The 21,204-nt window shown below is 35.2% G+C and overlaps 1 protein-coding gene across 1 annotated transcript in view; it reads left to right on the forward strand.

The window, feature by feature from the left end:
* The window catches only part of MSRB3 (methionine sulfoxide reductase B3), a 221,427-nt gene that overhangs the window by 15,033 nt on the left and 185,190 nt on the right, over positions 1-21,204 (forward strand). The window contains exons 3-4 of the mRNA XM_006886062.1: positions 14,467-14,575; positions 16,199-16,276. Coding sequence (XP_006886124.1) covers positions 14,467-14,575; positions 16,199-16,276 — 187 coding nt within the window. The remainder of the gene's footprint in view (positions 1-14,466; positions 14,576-16,198; positions 16,277-21,204) is intronic.

Here is a 21,204-nt window from a genome sequence, read left to right on the forward strand (position 1 = left end):
ATATGCACCAACAACCAGAGCCAAAGAAGAAGAAATAGATGATTTCTACCAACTTTTACAGTCGGAGATAGATCGAACATGCAATCAAGATGCAACTAACACTAGATATATTTATTTTATGCAGCCAGTTTAAAGCTAGTAGATTATTGGAATTTTAATTAGGGAAAGAAAATACAGAATTTTATAATTATAGCTTGGTATGGCTTTGTTTTGTTATAGAACTATATATTGAATAATGACTCTCACTGGTTCATATTGTTTTGATTAATAGTTTGATATTTATTGTGCAAATTTTATATAGCACCATAAAATGTGTTAAGAGTTTATAATAATATTGATATTTATTATAATACTGATATTGATAAAGAAACAGATTTTAGACTTAATATGTATTTGATAATTGTTTCTATTACCATCTTTCTGACCATAGGAGTCTTGGTTTTATATGCTTTAATTTTTAGTTATTTTGTTGTAAACCAAAATTGAGAATGATATTTCTGTCATATCTTTCATAATTAGTGATAAAGTGTCAGGTGTTTTATCTGACATTTGAAAAAAAATTGTCTCATATGATTCATCCTTTGAGATGGAGAATAAAAGGAAAATAAAAGAAGGGCGGACAGGCAGTGATTTTTGATCAGGAAAAATATGTTTCTATTTTTTGAAAATCCTCAGTTCCTACATAATAAGCTGCTGAAAATTTTCCGGTTTACTTCATTGTCACGCCTCAGCAAGTAGCATTGTGTATTGTCATGCAATTCCAAACCCCAGACGGAAGTCGCTGGTCAGAAATGTTCATCAGATTTCTGAAACTATAAATCTTGGAGCAGACTGCTTCATTTTTTTTTTCTTATGGAGCCACTGGCAGATTCAAACCACTAACCTTTCAGTTAGCACAATAGCGCTTTCTGGTACAACAGTATTTGTTGAATGAATGGCATGAATCAGTAGCATCTTATGTATCAAAATAATAACTATTATATGGGGACTTGAAAAGACGGGATGATAATTGTTGTTGTTGTTAGGTGCCATTGAAGACTCATAGTGACCCTATGAACATCAGATCTGAACCCTGTCCTAACCTGTGCCATCCTCACAATCTCTGACATACTTGAGCCTGTTGCTGCAGTCACTGTGTCAGTCTGCCTAGTTGAGGGTCTTCCTGCCCTTTGCCATCCTCCATCTTCCCAAGCGTAATGTCATTCTCCAGTGACCAGCCTCTTCTAGCAAAGTGTCCAAGCAAGGTATGTAAGGTGAAGTTTAATCATCTTTGCCTACAAAGAACATCATAGCTACACCTTCTCCAAGATGTATCTCTTTGTTCTTTTGGCACCTGTTGGCATATTCAGTACTCTTCCCCAACAATACAGTTCAAAGGTATCAATTCTTCTTCTGTCATCGTATTCACTGTCCACTTCTCAGCAGCATATCAAATGATTGAAAATACCATTGCCTGAATAAGGCATACCTTAGTCCTCAAAGTAAATTCATTGCTCCTCACTGATTTGGAGAGGTCCCTGACTGCAGACTTTCCCAGTGGAATACATCTTCCGAATTGGGGAATGTTGTTGTTGTTGTTATTGCTTTGTATCATTGAATTGGAACCAACCCATAGCTGACCCTGGAGGGCAGGGATTTCAGAGGCAGTTAATCCACTAGAGGAGATTGCCCATCCTTCTCCCATGAAGCAGCGGTGGATTTGAACTGTGTGTCTTCAGGATTGCAGCACAGTTTCTTTCCACTAGGCCACAGGCATAGATTAATAGTAATAATTATATAAAATACTAGATGTATAATAAACCCTTAAAAAAATAGTAATAATTATATAAAATAAAATGTACATGAAATATTATATAAAACATATAGGAATGAAATGCAATGTATATGAAGACTAATAAAAATGGAGAGAAAAAACAATATCCATTATAAATGATGGTATCACTGTTTTCAAGAAAGGTACATTTTAGTTAGAAAGATGTGCACGTTCAGTTTAAGGTTTTCTACTTGTGGGATGAAAGGAGTTTTTTATGAAATTATCATGTTTCATATAAACACTTCATCCTTTACTCATGGAGTAATGGAGTAGGAGACATGAGCAGCACTGTTCTTTCTACTTTGACTTGGAGACTGCCTTTTTTGAGTAGAAGTTCAAGAATGGAAAGTTTTCTTAAGTATATGGGAGGGATGTGTAAATGATACATACGTGAGCAAGATGGGGAATGAGACAGTATAGGACGGGAGCTGTGGGCCTATAGCTTGGTGAGTGGATGTCCTCATGAAGTCTTTGGATTGAAAGATTATATTTAAGTTATAATCTGTGGAATATTGTTCTTATTGTGTGCCATCAAGTCCGAAAAGACCCATAGCTGAGACTCTGGCAGGTTTTCAGAGGCAGGAAATCACATGGGAAGAGATTGCCCATCCTTCTCTCATGGAGCAGCTTGTGGATTTGAACAGCATGCCTTTGGGATTACAGTGCCACTTCTTATCACAGACCCCTAGAGCTCCCTAGTCTTAACAATTACCCTATAAAATGATCACATAATAAAATTGAAACTGCATACAACCATAATTTGCACTGCTTAGAAATGTCATCAGGATACATTGTAAAATTGTTGCGATAAGAAAGGATTATATCAATTTAATAGGCAACAGTTTCCTCCCTTTTGTAGTGGAGCATAAAGTAATGATGTACCAAAATCTCACATACATACATACATCAGTCTCAGGAGAGACTTGTGGCAAGAAAACTATGTAGCTATGATTTTCACAATCTGATTTGACTATGGAACCTTCTCCTCACCTTCCAAGAGGGTTTTTTTGAGAACCAGTGTTCCACAGAACATGTACACTTTAGGGAGTGCTGGAGTACGTATTTTCAAAGTCTTGAATATGGAGAGTTAATGGAATATTGGACACAATTTTAAAAATTGAATTTGGAACTCTAGAAAGATAATAAAAGATTCAGAGATGTAATAAAGAAGTTGTGCTTTTTCTTAAACTCCATTGTTTGTTCATTTACTCCTAATTATTTCCCTAATTTGTTAAACAAAATTATTGTTGCCACTTTATAAGTAAGTTTTAAGAAACACAGCCAAAGGCATCATTTGGAAAACAAGTCAAATAAGAATTAAAAAGGAGAGGTTTTAACTGTTTAAATCAAAGAAGCTCTCCTGGTAGACCCTGTAGTGTGTTGTAATCCTAACCAAAAGGCCGAATGTGTCTGGTGTTTTGAATCCACGGGATAAAATGAGCAGTCTCTCCTTTTAAGATTTACAGTCTTGGAAACTCCAAAGAGGAGCAGTGTGAGTCAGAAGTGCCTTGATGGCAGTGAGTTTTAATTTAACTCTTGCCACACACATTGTGGGGTACTGGGGATGCAGAAATGTACACTATTCCTTATTGAGATACTGAATAATTCACATATAGCCTTATGTCTTTCTCTAGTTATCTGAGTGAAAAGGAAAAAGATAATATTGATGACAACCTTTTGCTGGTCTCTAGACTCTCAGATTTTCTGGACTATGTAGACTCAGATTTAACTCTCCACTGAGCAGCAATTGCATACTTGCTTTCTGTCACAGTGATTAAGTAAATTTAGATTTGAAATTTGAAATTTGAATGATAATGTTATTTGGGAATGTGCACAGCTGAGTTTTTAGCTAATTTGACTTTTATTGTTTTCTAATGTTTATTTAATGTTACACTTAAATACAATTCTGCCTTATAATCTCTAAACTCCACTAGAGGGTTTATGAGTCAGTTTCAACTCAACAAAGACTCTTATAATCTAAGGGGTTGCTCCCTTTTCTTCCTCTTTTAGGTGCTACCTCTTATCCTCCTTCTAGTCTGAACTCCCAAGGGAAGGAGGAACCATGGGAAAAAGAGAGCTCCTCCACCTCTCCCCCCCCAAATCTTTTTGATTACATGTGAAATGTAGAATGGAAATGAGCTTGCCTGGTTTTAATTTTTTTTTCTCCTTTCTCTATGGGCTATGATGTTCTAGTCAAGCCTTATACTGGAAAAAAAAATTAAAAACAGGGAACTCCCACTTGGTTAGACATTTCACATGCAATCAGATAGACTTGAAGTTAAGTGACTTTCTCTTCCAGAATTGTCACTTGATGATGGTAGGGCCTTTAAAATTTCTGGTTTTACTCATGTGTTTCGCAAGCAAAGGAATACTTTTGGGATCAAGATGTGTTTTAAATATTTCCCTAAATGTTAGGCTTTATGGTCTACATTAACATGAAAAATCATTGCTCTCAATATTTGCATTATGTTATGAAGAGATGATATAAACAAACCAAAACAGCTCTGTAGTCCTGCTTGGTAAGTACAGTAATAGCATGATTAGCGCAAGAGAATTCAATAATTAAAGATTTGAAACATCTAAGTAAAAGAAATGTAAACTGCAATATCTGTCTTTTTAGAGCCATTTGGGTAAATTATCAGTTAAGGTTTCTTTAGAATGAAGGTAGTGATATACCTCTCGATTGTCTCAAGAAAATCATATGATCTCTCAAACTACATCTTATTATTAATGGCTAGAATTTTAATTCTTACTAATAAACTTTGTATCTGGGTACTGCATTTACATCTATTGGCTGACAGAAAAATTTCTGTGTAATTTCCTTTTATTTTTTTTAAAAAATGTATATTTCAACTTCCTACTTTCTCTATTTCTTAATCAAAGTCTCCTTTTTCTCCTGGTTGGTTTTGCTTTGCTAGGTTAACTGATACTGCTTAAATGAATGGTTTTTTGCAGTTCTTTCATCAGGCTCTACACTTGGTTACAGTATACCATCAGCTTGTTTAGATACAGTTCTTTTCCCTCTGGCCCTCTGACCATGTAGATGGTGTTTCCACAAATTATTTGAGTTTTCTATATCCTGATTTTAACTGGACCTAATCAATCTTGGTAGGCAAAATTTTATAATGTTAATGTCAACATTGTTAACTTGCTTTACACAAGACTTTCAGCATACCTTTACATTAAGAGTGCACATCCATTCTGTTAATTTTTTTGTCTAATCTCTACTGCTAGTCTATGTGGTTTTCTAAGCCAGGAATTTTAACTCACTTATTTTAAACTTTGTGGTTCTTAACACAGTTCCTGATTCACTGTACATGTTTAATAAATATTTGTAGAAAACCATAAGTTAATATTAGGCTTAACAGTTTATATCTTCAAAGAATTTATAGTCTGGGAAAATAAAGCATAAACAAAAAAAGACATTTAAGAATAATTGCAGAACACTATATTAGCTCACAAAAATTGTACCTTCTAGGATACACATTAGAATTAAGATATACAGATTAAAGGAATTATGAGAAGGGAATGAGTTTATCAAGATATGTAGGCTGAGAAGAATTTGTTTGAAAACATCTCAGTTTATCTATTCAAACCAATACGGAATCCAGAAAACCAATTTTATCATTGAACTATGTACACTAAAATACCTGGTCTTGTTTAATTTGTTGTTGTTACATGCTGTCGAGTCACCTGTGACTCATAACGACCCTATCTATAACAGCCCTAAACCCTGCTCTGTCCTGTGCTAGTCTTATTGTGTCTGACACAACTACCCTCCTTAACTCCAGTCACTGAATCAATCCATCTCACTAAGGGTCTTTCTCTCTTGTGCTGTCCCTCCACCCTCCCAAGCATGATACCCCTCTCTAAGAACTGGTGCCTCTTTGAAACATGTCCAAACTATGTCAGATGGAGCTTTGGAATCCTTGTTTCCAAGGAGCAGCTTGGCGTCACTCTCTCCAGGATGAACTTGTTTGTTCTCCTAGCAGTCCGTGGTATATTCAATACTCTTCTCCAACAGCACAGTTCAGAGGCATCAATTCTCCTATCATCCGTAGTCATTGTCCAGCTTTCTGATGCATAGTAATTAATTGCAAAGACAGTGGTCTGAATCAGACACACCTTAGTTTCCAGTCTGACATCATTGCTAAGAAGTTTCAAAATATTATGTTGCCTTGACATGTGTATAATGCCCAGTGGTGTTAAATCGAACTCTGTACATGGTTCTAGTGGATATAACTGAATTTTTTCTATAGAATTATGTGAATTTATGAAAAAAATGTTAAGAAAACAGGAAATATTATGACAAAGATATGACTTTTCTCACATACAGAAAAAATTATTGTCCTAAGTGGGATCTGGTGGCCTTAGTGGTAAGAAGCTGTGCAGCAATCCTAAAGACACGTGGTTCAAGGCTACCAGCTGCTACACAGGAGATGGATAGCCAGTCTCCTCCATGTGATTAACTGCCTCTGAAAACCTGCTGCTGGGTCAGCTCTGGGTCAGTTCTGACTCAGTGGCACACAACAACAACAACAGTAACAAAATCTACTTTCTGACTTTTTTACTTTGAGTTTTTGTTTTATTTGTGTTGTATTTAGGACTTGAAGCCCATAAGAGGTTGAAGTAAGCCTAAATGTAGTGATTAAGTATGTTTTAAAAAAGGAAATTAAGTCAACACTAAAATTTTATACTTCCTTTAACTGTAAATGTTCTTTGCCATGACCTAAAAGACTGCTCAAAAGGAAGGGTTTCTGAAATGTTTCAGAAAGTAAAAGCATTGTTTGGCCAAAGGATTTTCTTCTTTAGGCTCATCTAAAATTTATGACCCCAAATCATCTATTGAATATCTTCTTACATATGACTCCATGTTGAGAAAGATGGTCTGCAGTCTAAGAAGGATGACACCAGGTAAAGAAAATGAGCAGAATCTGTACTCTGAAAATGTGTTCAGAGTTCAAACAGACAAATATTCTCTGAGAGTTAGAGTATATCACTTCGCTAGACATATATTCACAAAGATTTCTACTTAGAAGTTAAAAAAGATACCAAATAGTCTCTGTATTAAAATAGGTGATTGTGCAATTACTTTTTTATTAGCATATTCTTTACATGGTTAAATTGTTCTACTACATCTACACTGGTTTTCATATTTTAAGCACTTTTGTTATAATTTGTAATCTCTGCATCTACCACTAAACTGTGAGCATTTTAACCTATTTGTCATAAATATTGGTATTTTTTTTCTTTGTCAAGCTATTATCTTTGTTCAGGGTTTTGGTCAAATGTCACTTTCTCAGTGAGGTGTACCTTCACTACTTTGTTTAAGATTCAATTCTCTTTGCTCTGCTTCCCTCTCCCCCACCTCTACACCCATATACATGTTAGGAAGGAGTTCTCATGGCTTACAGGTAAGGAATTGTGCTGTTAATGGGAAGGAAGGCATGCTTTTCAAATCCACTGTCTGCCCCATGGGAGAAAGATTGGCAGTTTCCTCCCATGCAGTTGACTGCCTCTGATAACCCACTGGAGTGTCAGCTATGAGTTGGTTCCGACTCAAAGGTACACAACAAAAATATATTTATTAGGAGCCTGGGTAGCACTGTGGGCAAAGTATTGGGCTGCTAATCAAAAGGTAGATGGTTTGAACTCCTCAGCTGCTTCAGGGGAGAAAAATGAGTTTGTCTGCTCTCATAAAGGTTTTTGACTTTAGAAACAGCCATGGCATTTTTATTCTGTCCTGTTTGGTCACTGCAAGTCAGAACCAACTCAACAACTATGGAGTGAGTGTACATAATACTTTTTAAGAGGCTTTATCATTTCCTTACCATTTTTAAAAAATTTTTCCTATTTTTCCCTACTTCTGCTGGAATAGGAACTTTATGAAGACAATTTTTTTTTGTGGTTGTTACACTGGTATATGTTAAATATTTAGAATGAAAATGAATATTGAAAGAATAAGTGTCTTATTTAGCATTGTGTCTAACACACTGTATACACTCAGCACTTTTGTGATTTGAGTGGATGTTTACAAAGCACATTGGTTTTCATTTGACAGGTCATACACATTTTGTTTTATAACAATAATTACAATATGTGTATTGTAATTAACACTTTTCCCACTTCCTCCCTGCAATTCTCATTTCCATTGAACCTACTCCTTCTTGCCTTCAGGGCTTTATCTTTGGGTAAATGCTGCTCTTTGGGCTTTTTGTGATTGGTTTTTCTAAGGAGCAAGTAGCTCCCTGGTGTTATTCACTTTACTAGTATGTGTATTACTTGGCTGAAAGTTGAGTTAGTTTTGTTCTAAGTTTGAAAGGTAAATAAGGGCTGCAGTCTTGGGGGTTTCACTAGTTTCTCTTGGACTATTAAATCTGACCTCATTATATTTTTGAGTTTTGTTTCACATTCTCCCTGCCTCTATGCAGGATCTTCTATTGTGATTGCATTTAAAGTAGTTAGTGGTATCTGGGCATCATCTACTTCATTTTGTCTCAGGAAGAACACGGAACATTTTTAATTACTTAACATTACAAAAAAGTTAGATCAATAAGGCTCAGAGTAAGTCCTGTAGAGCACTTGTTTCTCAGAAACCAGAAGACTGAAGCAAATGTGTCCTGACATCTTAGATTGATATTAATCTCAGAAATGCTTTTTCTACGTATGCCTAATTGGAGAGAAAACCTAAAGAATTGACTCTCTTTTCACAAGTATACAACTTTCTTTTCCCTTGTGATTTGCATTCCCCCCCTTAAGACTTTGTTGAATTACAAGAAAATTTCCCCTACCCCATTCCAAAGGGAAGAAAAGGTTCATAGAATATATTACACATTTTTCCCCCTAAAAATGGACTAGGCTTTGTTTTTATAAATGCTTGCTTGTTTCGGAAACCTTAATGCTATTATGTCTAGAATAAAAAACAAACAAAATAAAAAAATTAAACAGTTTTCAAATGTTACAGACTAGTCGACATCTGAAAATTGAAATTTATAGTGAAAATTAAAGTATACAACTATACTTTTTAGAGTTTTAAACTATAGAATCAAGATATTTCACAATGAATTTTGCTACTTTAATAAACTTTAAACACAACAAAATATACTTATCATCTCTTATTCATTTATTGTCTTGGGGAAAATGTAATAGTTTCATTTTTCTGACCTTAGAACCAAAATTAAAATTATGGGATCTTTAGGTTTTATTTTGTTTTGATTTTTTTCACGTGGAAATAAGAGATTTATGACTTAAAAGTGCTCTAAGATTTAGGTAACAGATCTGATTTACTCCTTAACAGGAAGTTAAAAAGCCTTTCAACATTTTATAGACTTTGTGAGAATCTCGTTTGAACCTTGTTACTGACCCTATGCTGAAGGAATGAATACAGGAAAAACACACATTAGCTGATAGGCAAATAAATTTACTAGTCTGGATATACTTTGGTGATTATTAATTTCTTATTACCTGAAATTGTTAGTAATAATTTTAAGTTGAAAATTGCAATGGAGTTTGAAAGAAGTTTTAGCATTAACTTTAGCAATTTTATAAAAACCAATAAAAATAAGTCCTTGCCTCATGAAGTTCCTATTCCAGCAGGCGTAGGGGAAACACAAAATGATGGTAAGAAAATGATACAGCCTCTTATATGGTAAAATTTATAACCACTGTAATTGTTCTGACTCGTAGTGACCCTGTAGGATAGAGGTTTATTCTTGAAAGTGCAACTGCTCAAGCTGTTTCCAAGTTTTAGCGTAAGTTTTTCTTCACAGAAGTTGTAATGATCATGAACTTTGTAGTCAAAGACCCCTAGGGTTGAAGTTGATAGAAATATTTGCTATTTCTCTTTAGGTAAATTGTGTTATGACTTATCTGAGCCTCAGTTCCTGAATCTGTAAGCTCAGCTCATTACCATCAAGTCGGAATCGACTCCTAGCTGACCCTCTAGCATTTTTTCAGAGGCTCTACATCATGCAGGAGGTGATTGCCTATCTTTCTCAAGTGGAGCAGCAGGTGGTTAAACCACTCCTAGCTTTTTGGGTTAACAGTGCAACTCCTTTCTCACTAGAATACCTTAAAGTGGGTTTAATAAAAGATACCTCATGGACTTATTGAGAGAATTTAGAAAATGATTATGTGAAAGTGACTTGAAATAGGCAAGATAAATAAGGTACTCAGTTTTAGTTTTCTTCCTTAGATTCCTGTTTTAACAATCTAAAAAAGATAATTTGTGAGAAAAATACTACTTGAAGGAACTATTATGGAAAACCAGTACACTGCCAGAAGAGCAAACAGATATGTCTTGGAAAAGGTGCAGAGTGCTTCTTGGAAGCAAGAATGGTGAATCTTAGTCAGTCATACTTTGGACATGTTGCTAAGAGAGGCTATTCCTGGGAAAAGGAATATTGTTCTTAGAAAGGTGGAGGGTCAGTGAAGGAGAGAGACTCCCAGTGAGGTGGATTGACATAGTGACGGCAGAAATGGTCTCAAGTGTACCAGAGATGATTGAAGACGACACAGGATAGGATAGGATTCATGGCTGTTGTTCATTGTCTTAATTGACTCAAAAGCTCTTGAAAACCACAACAGAAACAAGTTGCCAATAAAATGTTGTGACACATTGAAACACCTGGCCTAGTACATTTTAAAATAGGTTGACTTCAGAATTCACTATATTCAGAATGATAGTGTGACACATTAATTCCAACAGAGTTTGAGAAATGCTAATTGCTTTGATATTTACAACATATCTGTGTTGTTTCTTAGTCAGAATTAACCCATAGCTGACCCTTCTACGGGTTTTCAGAGGCAGCTAATCCAACAGAAGATTGCCTGTTCTTTTGTTGTGGAGAGGCTGGTGAACTAGAACTGTGTGCCTTTGGGATTGCAGTGCAGCTTTTTTAACAGGTCCATTTACCTAAGTTTACACTACTAGGAAGTATGTAGAGCTGGGAAGTGAACTCTTATAACTTCTGTTTTTACTGGTTTGAAACGATACTAGCCTTGGAAACAACATTCATTATAAGACATTGGACAAATTTTAGTTAAAAATACCTTTGGGATAGGGTCAAGATGGATCTGATATATGTGAAATTTAGAAAATGGTGTTATGTTTAGATACCAAAATGGCAATGTTATTTACTCCCTTAAATATTCTGTGCATTGTGTATATATAGAGACACACACACACACACACACACACTCTCTCTTACACTCGTGTGCTTTCAAAGTACAGTCTTAAACATTTAAATAACAGTCTTTTCCAAGTCAATTTAGAGGTCATTGAACAGATGCTGTATAAGACTAATATGAAATTATCCTGTGCAATAAGAAAATTACAGTACCTCCATGAAGATAGTCATGAAAACTGATCTAGTGAATTTTTCTAAAATATCAAAATACAATGATTTCTTCAGAATTAACCATGGCACTCTATGACTTTAGAAAAGTGATCTTTTGAGAGGAAGGGAAATCAGGCAAAAGTGAAGTTTTTCTATGTTTATATATACACCAATTTTTGGTTATGACACTAGAAGAGCTAATGTAATCATATAGCTTTCGATTGTCCAGGAAGTATATTATTATTTAACTATGTGGCAAGAGATTTGCTAAAATCTGACTAACTTCTCATTAAGTTGTTTAATATAAAATCACAATAATTGTTTCTGGTCTACATATATTTCCTTTTGCTGTTAGGTTCACTTTAAAAGCCTAATTATTATGAAAGCACAGCATGGTCAAAGAATAAAATGTACAAAGTCTGACAACTTTAAATAAGCACTAGAATTTTTTAAAGAAGAAACCTCACTTACAGTTAGGAAACAATATTTATATTTAAGGTTGAAAAGCCAGGATGTAGGAAAATTTTGCTAATTTGGAAAGATGACCTTTAAGTGCACCAAAACCAAATAATTTGTAGGCTATGACATAGGGCACATTCCTACAAAATTTGTGTGAATACTGCTTTAGTGGTTCTTGAAAGACAAACAAAGAAAGCTGGACTGAAATCTTTATCCCCCTCCCAAATAAGATGGAGACTAACAAAGGGGTGGTACAGCAGCACTCTTTCAAAGCTCGCCATTAAAGTGAGGTCTCTGGAGCAGCTAATGAGATGGCTCATAGTGGAAAACAATCTGTTTTTAAGAATGTTTAGATCAAAAGTAATTTCTAATCTATGAAATAAAGTCTCTTCAATACCCTTCATTCACCAGCAATGCTTTTATGTTTGTATTATTTACTTCAATCAGATGTTTTCAATTTTACCTTTTTTCCTTGCACAAAAACTTGACATGGTTCACCAATACTGACCAACAGTTTTATTCTTTTTCTTAAAAAAAAGAGATTTTTGAGAGAGAGAATGAAAAAGAGAGAAACATCTTTGCCTAAATGATTTGCAAGCATCTGTGCTTTAAGCTACTTTTTATGAACACTCCTTAGTAAATGACTCAAGGTAAAAAAGCAGAAAAGCATCCAATGTTAGGAAATTGCAATCCAATACCATGTAATTTAAACCTGCAGTTGCTTTCTCTTGTACTAAATGACATACAGATGGGTAGCTTAGTTCTCTCAACTTTGGGAATACAATTGGTCTTTTTGTATGAATGAACATATATTAACAAAAATATCTTGGTCAGAATCATAGAAGGGTGCAGATTTTAATTATCTATGCCATTGGAAAGGATAATTTTATAAAGATATTTTGTCACATTAAATTTACAGGTAATGGCTTTCTTTGATAAAATTAAAAAAGATTAATCCCTGTGACAAAATTAAATAACTTCATTGACAGTGAATTGAACAAAAACCTCACTTACCTAACTTCCTTGAGAAACAACATTGTATTTCAACTGATAAAATACTTGTTCTTATAGGAAACATTTCCATCTAGCTCCTATTAAGAGTTTTGGTGTTGTCTTTTTTTTTTTAATATAGCCTCGTGTAATATGTGATCCAGTGAAATGAGACCAATATAACACTAGTGAAATGTCACCTGTTCTTGTACATCTTCCCAGTACAGACCTGGGCCGTGGTACATGGTAGTACTGGTCAAGAGAAGCACTGTGTGACAACCTGCAGGCCCGCTCTGTATATGGTTGCTCAGTTCTGGAGTGCCTTTTTCTTGCCTCCAGATTTTTTTCATAGAGAATTAACCACTCTATCTTGGTGGCCTTGGTTCTGGAAGGTGATATCTTACAATCAGGGTAACTGGTTAGTTACTCACCCCCCTCCCCCAGGTTAATTTCAGTGCCCTCACATACTATATATGACATTAGGCACTTTGAACATAAAGAAGTAGAAAGCATTTCCACTCATAAATCATACTTATTTATATTTCAAAAGAAGTTGAGCTTAATATTCAGGAAACTAAGCGAGATTTCTTTTAGTTCCTACTTGAAAACATGGTCTGAAATCTTTTCATTTAGGACCATCTGCAAGCCTCTTTCCCAGCGTGATGGATGGCAAAGAAAAGCAATTTCACTGCAGTGAGTAATGGCTGCAGTGCCCCAGAGTTATATTTGTTTTCAATCATTTGTGCAGGTAAAATAAAATACTATATATAAACAGGTGTTGTCTGAACATTTTACTGCAGTCGGCATAGGTTGAAATAAAAGCTACCATTGTTATTAGAATCATATTAAAATTATTTCACTATTCAAATAAACTTAATCAGTGAAGTCTTCTCAGCTATTTTGCAAAAATAAAAGTTTTCTAAATAAGGTCACAAAAGTAGTTTCTAAATAAAATCACATGCGCTTTTTCTCTTCTCTTTGTTCCCTCCGCCCCCATTCTATATTTTTCTCACCCTTTTTGGGGAGAACTTCTTGAATCTGCATTATTGGAAATATCTTCTCGTATAGTCTAAATGACTCAAGGTAAAAAAGCAGAAAAGCATCCAATGTTAGGAAATTGCAATCCAATACCATGTAATTTAAACCTGCAGTTGCTTCTCTTGTACTAAATGACATACAGATGGGTAGCTTAGTTCACTCAACTTTGCTGCATGGTTTACATGCAGATATAGTCTTTAAAGAGACATTTGTTTTTAAGAACTCTATATAACCTAGTGAAGTGTCTGACAGAATCACAGACAGCAGCAATTCCTAGTCGTGGGAAAATACATTTTTTAGGGTGCAAATAAAAATAAATAGAATGACAGTTAAATCACCCAGGATGAAAACTGAATGATGGAGGTTGTAAGCTTGTCTACCACCTTGAAAAATTATTGAATGCAGAGTTTTGGTTTAATATCATATGCCCAGCATCTTATATATGTGTATGTATATGTGTGTAAATAGTGCTTGTGGATTTATGCTGCTGAATTCACTTGAAGAAAAAGAATTTCTGGATGCACTGGAAGACATAAAAGATGTGTTACCATGTTGTGAATGTTCAGTGAGCTTTCAGTATCACATGCTAGAGCATCTTTGGCCGTAATGTATTGTCATTGTTGCAGTGGGAACTTGGGTCATAAGAAGCATTCCTTTTAAATGTAGAGAAATAGTGAGTTGCAGTGCAGGTAAGCTTTTCTTGTGCATTAGGGACTGGTCTGGTCATTGACAAGTGAATGCAGAAGCTGTGCTGTGGCTGCGAGCCAAAGCAATTATTCAGGATTCAAGCTAAAAAGCCTCCTTCTCCCATATCCTCTCTCTTTTCAGGGTCATGTAGGGATAAAAAGAACTGTAAGGTGGTCTTTTCTCAGCAGGAACTGAGGAAGCGGCTAACACCCCTGCAGTACCATGTCACTCAGGAGAAAGGGACAGAAAGGTAAGATGAGCTGTAAGAAAAAGTCATTAAATGAGTCAGTCTTCTTCACCCCCTCCTTCCTATTGGAAACCTCCTTGTCAATTGAAAGGCTTCTAAATTTAATTTGCAAACATTTACAAATTAATAACCTTGAAAATGGCATTGTTTAGATCAAGACTAAATTTTATTTATTCTTTTCCCCATTTAATGAACACTCTATCTTAGGTAAAGTCACAAAGCTTTGGTTAAGGGCCTGCTTTTAGTTTACTACAAAATGTGTGGAAGTAATAGCGATTTAGGTACATTTTTTGGGAAGACATCACAGTAAGCAGCACCATGAGGGACATGGCACTGTGCCAGGATGCTGAAATTTTGAAGGTGGTCATTGTAAGGATAGACGTTTTGGCTGCAAAAAGAAGGTAGCATAATTTAGTTCCTTTTCCACCCCACTCCAATTTCTTTTTGAAGCACATGTGGAGAAAGTATTTATTGGCTCATTTGTGGTTGGAATGTCAAAAATTTTCAATAACTGCCCTCACATGGCTTTAGTCCTTGGAAGTTCGCCCTAAATCCTGAAAAAAGAGTTTGTTCACTTCCACGACTGGTTTTAGTGAATAAAGTCTCTCTCAGCTGATTCCAGCTCAGAGGTAACTTGCCAAAGTCCAACCATTTTGTTGTCTAAGTTATACCATGGAGCTTGGCACATAGTCAGTAACTTACCTCTGATCCAAATTTATTAATGATGTAACTTCTTGTTTTCATTCATGAATTGAAAGAGCTCTTTACCACACATGGGGTCCCTGTTAAATAGGCAGCACTCTCTTCCTGCCATAGTGTATACTGTTTACTGAATTTCCCAAATGTTGAATCTCTGACAAAGTCTGTCCTCACTACACAATGAACTAGTGGTAGACTTCAGTTTCAGCTCAGGAGGACCTCTGCTTGTCCGGTTGTATACATGACCAGAAAAATGATTTAATGCACACAAACAAGCAGAGAGATTAGGTCATTCTTAAAAATTCTGTTTATAAAAAAATTGGACCTCATAAAGAGGGTGAAAGGATAATAAAAACAAGCTGCAGAGCACATAGACTTTTTGTTGGGCGAGCACAGCTGATTTGTATTAGCTGAATGACCTCCTAGCCTTTAAGATTGTTAACTTAGAAAAATATTCCCTTAAAGCTGCAATATTCCTTTTCAAACCAAAAAATAAAACTTATTCCACTTGAAGTATTGGACCCCTCTGCATTTTCTGATACACACACACACATTCTCTCTCTCTCTCTCTCTCTCTCGGAAACTATAGAGTAGCAGAAATCTTACGCAATAATGTTGTTTCATTGCAAATCAAAACTAAAGGCATTTTTTTAAATAGGAAGATTTTTTTTTCTATGCGTTACATAACTATGTGGCTTGATTTTTTTTAGATTTTTGTTTAACCTGTGCTAGTTTGCCATAGTGTCATGCATATTTTATTATATGGATATGAAATATATTAGTTATATTCCAATTTTCATGTTTGGTCTATCCCCACTTTAGGACAAAAAACCTTATTAGAAAACCAACGTTTTAGTTTATGAATTCTACAAGAAATTATATTAATGTTGTTTAATTTTTAAATATATACTCTTTGTTATTTATCAGTGCCTTTGAAGGAGAATACACGCATCACAAAGATCCTGGAATATATAAATGCGTTGTTTGTGGAACACCATTGTTCAAGTAAGTGTGTTAGATACCTGGGATGTGGTTATATTATAGAGTAGCAACAGACTAGTTATTGCTTGTTTATGTTAAAATTTTCTCAGTGCTACGCTTAAAAAAATTTTCTATCTACTCCTCATAAAATTAATTCTTGACTTTCATGGCAGATGAGCAGTTGGTTGCCTCAAAGACTTTGCACTATTTGGGTCTTTAAAATACTCCGTGTTAAGTTGTCCATATCAAGAATCTTGGTGCTTAATGAAGCCATGAAGGAGATTTGGGTGAATTGAGGTATTATTCAAATAGTGTACTTTCTTGCAGTGGACTCAAAGTTATTGCATACTGAAACAATGAAAGCTCTTGATGTGTAAACTTCAGACTGAATAATTTCCACTGAAGAGTGTATTTCTTTTTTTTCTGAAATGAAGGGCAATATCTTTAGCAAAAGTAAAATGATAATGAAAACAAGTATTTAGACATTTGTTGTTGTGTAGTATAGTTGGAATGGATTCATAGCTGACTCACTGCCAAATTTTCAGAGGCAGTTAATCTCATGGGTGGAGATTGCCCATCTTTCTCCCACACAATGGTTGGTGGCCTCAAACTGTGTGCCTTTGGGATTTCAGTGGAGTATCTTCCCCCTAACAGCTTTTGCAACCATTAATAATATTTATTTTAAAGATCTCAATAGTTAAAATGGACAGCATAAACATTTTTTTACCAAATTGGTTAATTCTGACAGTATGTTACTGATTTTAAAAAAAGGTTTATTTAGATGGGAACATTCTAGCAGCACCATCTTTTCATGAGGAGCTTGATTTGGAGGAATTAAAAGGCAAACTTTAATTGTGAGTACATATCATTTATATAAAACAAAATTACAGTTTCTTGGTTGAAATGAATAAACCAGAATCTGATGCTTATGCTTGTAAAACACATTTAATATCTCTTCATACATGTTTCTCTTTAAAAAACTAGCATTTATAGATTTTCCAGGAATAACAGGAAGCAGTAGTTTCCTTGCAAAGAATTTTTTTAAAGTTTAAAAACATTTCTTAAATTGCGTAAATCTTACTGCACATTAGTGTTAGCTGAGAATCTGTTCTGAATTCAGATGAATTTTTTCTTCATGTTAAAAACCGACCCTTCAAATTGTCACCCATTTCCTCTTAGAAAACACACGTCATTATATTTCAACACCTTTAGCTTGTGTCATAATAGTTGATGTAACACTTAAGATAGTTGCTGAGCCATGTTAAACTTGTTAATATCCCAAATGGTAAAAATTGGCCACATCCCCTTTACTTTTTATTTAAGATTCTCCATTTCTTTGCCTACCATGTGATTCATTCAAGTGGTGGATATAAGGAAAACTTATTGTTTTAAATAAGAAACAGAACAACTACAAATGAACAGTTTAACTCATGTGAGATTTTGAATCTAAATCCTAAAAGCAAGACCTTTGTCCAAACATAGGTCTTCGTTGGAAGTCTGATTTTACACTTGATGTAATATTGCTTCTATTTCTTTTAGCAGTTTTGAAAAGAAAGCCTTTATTTTCTGACTTTTAAGAGACTATGACTCATTATTTTTATTCTGATTTCCTTTTTTTTTTTAAAAAACACAACAACACACCAAACCCCAAACAAAACCTATTAATTTCTCTTTATTTGATTTTGTCTGTTTGGGATGGGGGGATTCCTGCTCCAGCTGTCCTCGCACTGGAATACTTGGACTCTGAGGGTCCAGAGGCACTAGGCGTGGATAGTTTGAGGGAATCTCTTCTGTGATTCTTAGCATATATATGTGTGTTCTCCTGAAATTGAGATGTCTGGGAAAGAGTTTGTGGTCTGCTGCTGCTTCATTCCCAACCCTCTCTCATAATTGCTCTTCTGCTTTACAGAAGATGTCATACCTTTCACCCATCACAAATCTTACATTGATTTATTGCTTTGGGATAAAATCTTCATGACATCAAAAAAATGACAGTTTGGGGAGGCATTGCTTCTGAAAGAGAGACCTGTGAAAGTAAGGCAAAGAAAATATTGACAAAAAATGTTGAAATAGTATTTCATCTTGGCAGAGCTCTTGGCAGGATTCATATCTATCTGCTGTTCTTTCTGTCAGCCTAGGTGAGAAGAGTGCCCTGAAAACATGAATCAGTATGTTCATTTGAATTTATAAAGGTTGGAGGGTTTTTTTTGTGTGTGTGTGTGTGTGTGTTTTTTTTTTTTGTTTGTTTTTTCACATTAGGTAAATCTGAATTGATCAGTTTATTTGACAGTGAGAACTGGGTCTGCAAATTAGATACTATGGTGGATATCATTCATTAAATGATCTATGTAACACTAATATTTTGCCACCAATAAAGTTGAAGCATACACCTCCCTCCTTCCACTGGGCTGTTTATGGGTCTATTAATCTTTTGAAATTTTTAAATTTTTGATAAGAAATTTTAACTGTTAATTTAAATATATAAAAGGATCTGGGTCAGTCAGCACATAATCTGGGCATAGACACTACCCTCAGTGATGTGAACAGGAAAATAATGCAGTATCAAGAATTACTAGAAAAAGTGTACTAGGATTTTAGTAAGACAGGAAGAACTAGTAAGAAATAAAGAGGAATTCACAACTATAACATATCATCTAACCCCAGTAAGAATAGCAAAATTTAACAGAACAGCAAACATCAAATGCTGGCGAGGTTGTGGAGAACCTGGAACCCTTATTGACTGTTGATGGGGGTGTAAAATGGTGCAACCACCATGGAAATCTGTATGGCCCTTTCTCAAAAAGTTGCAAATAAAAATACCATTTGACCCATCAATGCCACTACTGGGAATATACCCTAAAACCCATAACTTCCACCTAAGCATCTATCTATCTATCTATCTATCTATCTATCTATCTATCTATCTATCCATCCCCCCATGTTTATTGTGGCTTTGTTTGCAATAGTAAAGAGCTGGAAACAACCCAAGTGCTCATCAACAAATGAATGGATAGAGAAGCTGTGGTATATTCATACAATGGAATACTATGCTGCATTGAAAAATAAGGAACTCATGAAATGTTATACAAAATGCATGACCCTGAAGGACTTTATGCTGAGTGAAAATGACAAATACTGCATAGGGCCACTGTTGTAAAATGGTACTGATATTGGGATACAGGGAAGACTGAGAAAGAGGGGATAAATAATGTATAGTGCATTGAAACAGATGGGGGAGAGAACTGTTTAAAAGGGATATATGATTAGGTGTTTTTGTCATGACAGAAGTCCAGAATGAAGGCTTCACAGTGGAGTGGACTTAGGGGGAGGGATTGTATAACAATGAGAGAATTTTTCTTTTGCTTTTCAAAGAGAAGACCAAATTGGGGGAGGGGAGTGGGAAGGGAGAAAAGTGCAGCAATGAATGACTGGAAACCCTAAGTCTCTGTAAACTTTCATTAGAATTAGTTTTTAAAAAAAGAAAGAGGAATTCTAAAGACTATATGAATACAAGGAGCTGAGATAAAGACGACCACTCCTCTCCACACACCCCACAGCTGAGACAGAGACATTGTGGGAAGGACATATAACCTGGTTCATTGAATGTCAGCAAGGTCTCTGTGGTGTCCAAATTGGTGGAGTTTGCTAGATATATTATCTCTGAAATTTTCTGGAATTTGCTGAAAATCTGTTCTTAGAAGTCCTAGGCAGAAATGTTCACAGATAGAAGTTTATTGAAGCACTCTCCTACAAAGAAACACTGGGGAAAGCTGCTGGCAGGTGATCTCTGTGCATTACAGGAACTTGACACTGCAGAAACAGCTCCTCCAGGGCTCCAGCACCTTGATTCTTTAGAGAAACTTCTCAAACTGCAGGGGATGACACTGGAGAAACTACCCATGTTTTAAAGCTGACCACTGAAGAACTCACCTACACTTCAGGATCTCTGCACCAGGGATGCAGTGTACTCTCCAGAGGCTGAATATTAGAGAAGCTACAGTGCAGGAGCCAGGTGCTGGACAAACTGTGAATGATGTAGAATTCTAGCACTAGACTAGCTACCCATGCTGCAAGAACCTGGAACTAAGGAAGCTGCATATATTGCAGAAGCCTGTTGAGCAAATATACGTAAAGGAAAGTTTTTTTCCCTTCAATTATTTTTTTCATTTGTCCTCTACTGACAAAATTTAACAAAATTTTAGCTAATAAAGTTTTAAAAAAGATATTTAAAGGGCTCACCTTCATTTTAACAGAGCAGGCAAGGAGGGTTGATATAATGTAAGAGCTAACAAATTGATAACTGGCACAGAGTAGATGTGTACACACACACACACACACACACACACAATCTTTTTCAAAAATTTGACACAAGTTTGAAAACTGCACATCAATTTAGTGCATTAATGGCATCACTGAAATGTCCTCTGAGATAGTGGACTCTGCATTGAACACAAAGTGTGGGAAACAATTGTGTATATGATATTGTGTGGAATTTTAATGTATTAGATGGAAATGAGGGCAGGCAGTGAGAATGGTAAAATAGAGGAGAAGATAAGAGTGAGAATGAAGCAGATAAAAGAGGGAAAAGAAGTACAAAATTTGAAAGTGTCTAATAATTTGCAATATAAAAAGGTTATTTTACTGACTTCTATTTTCGTTACCTTATTCACGTTGTGTATTGCACACATGTGTATAATCCTTTTCACTTACTCAGTTGACATAGATATAACATATACTTCCTTACCAAAAAGCCAGTTATTCAATTTTCACTTCTACTCTATCCTAAATGCACACCCTTCTTTGAACAATATGCTACTTTATTGCTGCTTGCCAAGTACAAGAACCTTATTCACAGGCTTCTTATAAACCAAATGTGTAATTTATTCCATGGTTCACGTTTTATTCACGTTCACAAATTTTACCAAGCTAGTACTATATTTCTAATACAGTAT

This window comes from Elephantulus edwardii, unplaced genomic scaffold, assembly GCF_000299155.1.
Source record: "Elephantulus edwardii isolate Elephantulus edwardi_28Jun2011 unplaced genomic scaffold, EleEdw1.0 scaffold00047, whole genome shotgun sequence".
NCBI classification, from domain to species: domain Eukaryota; kingdom Metazoa; phylum Chordata; class Mammalia; order Macroscelidea; family Macroscelididae; genus Elephantulus; species Elephantulus edwardii.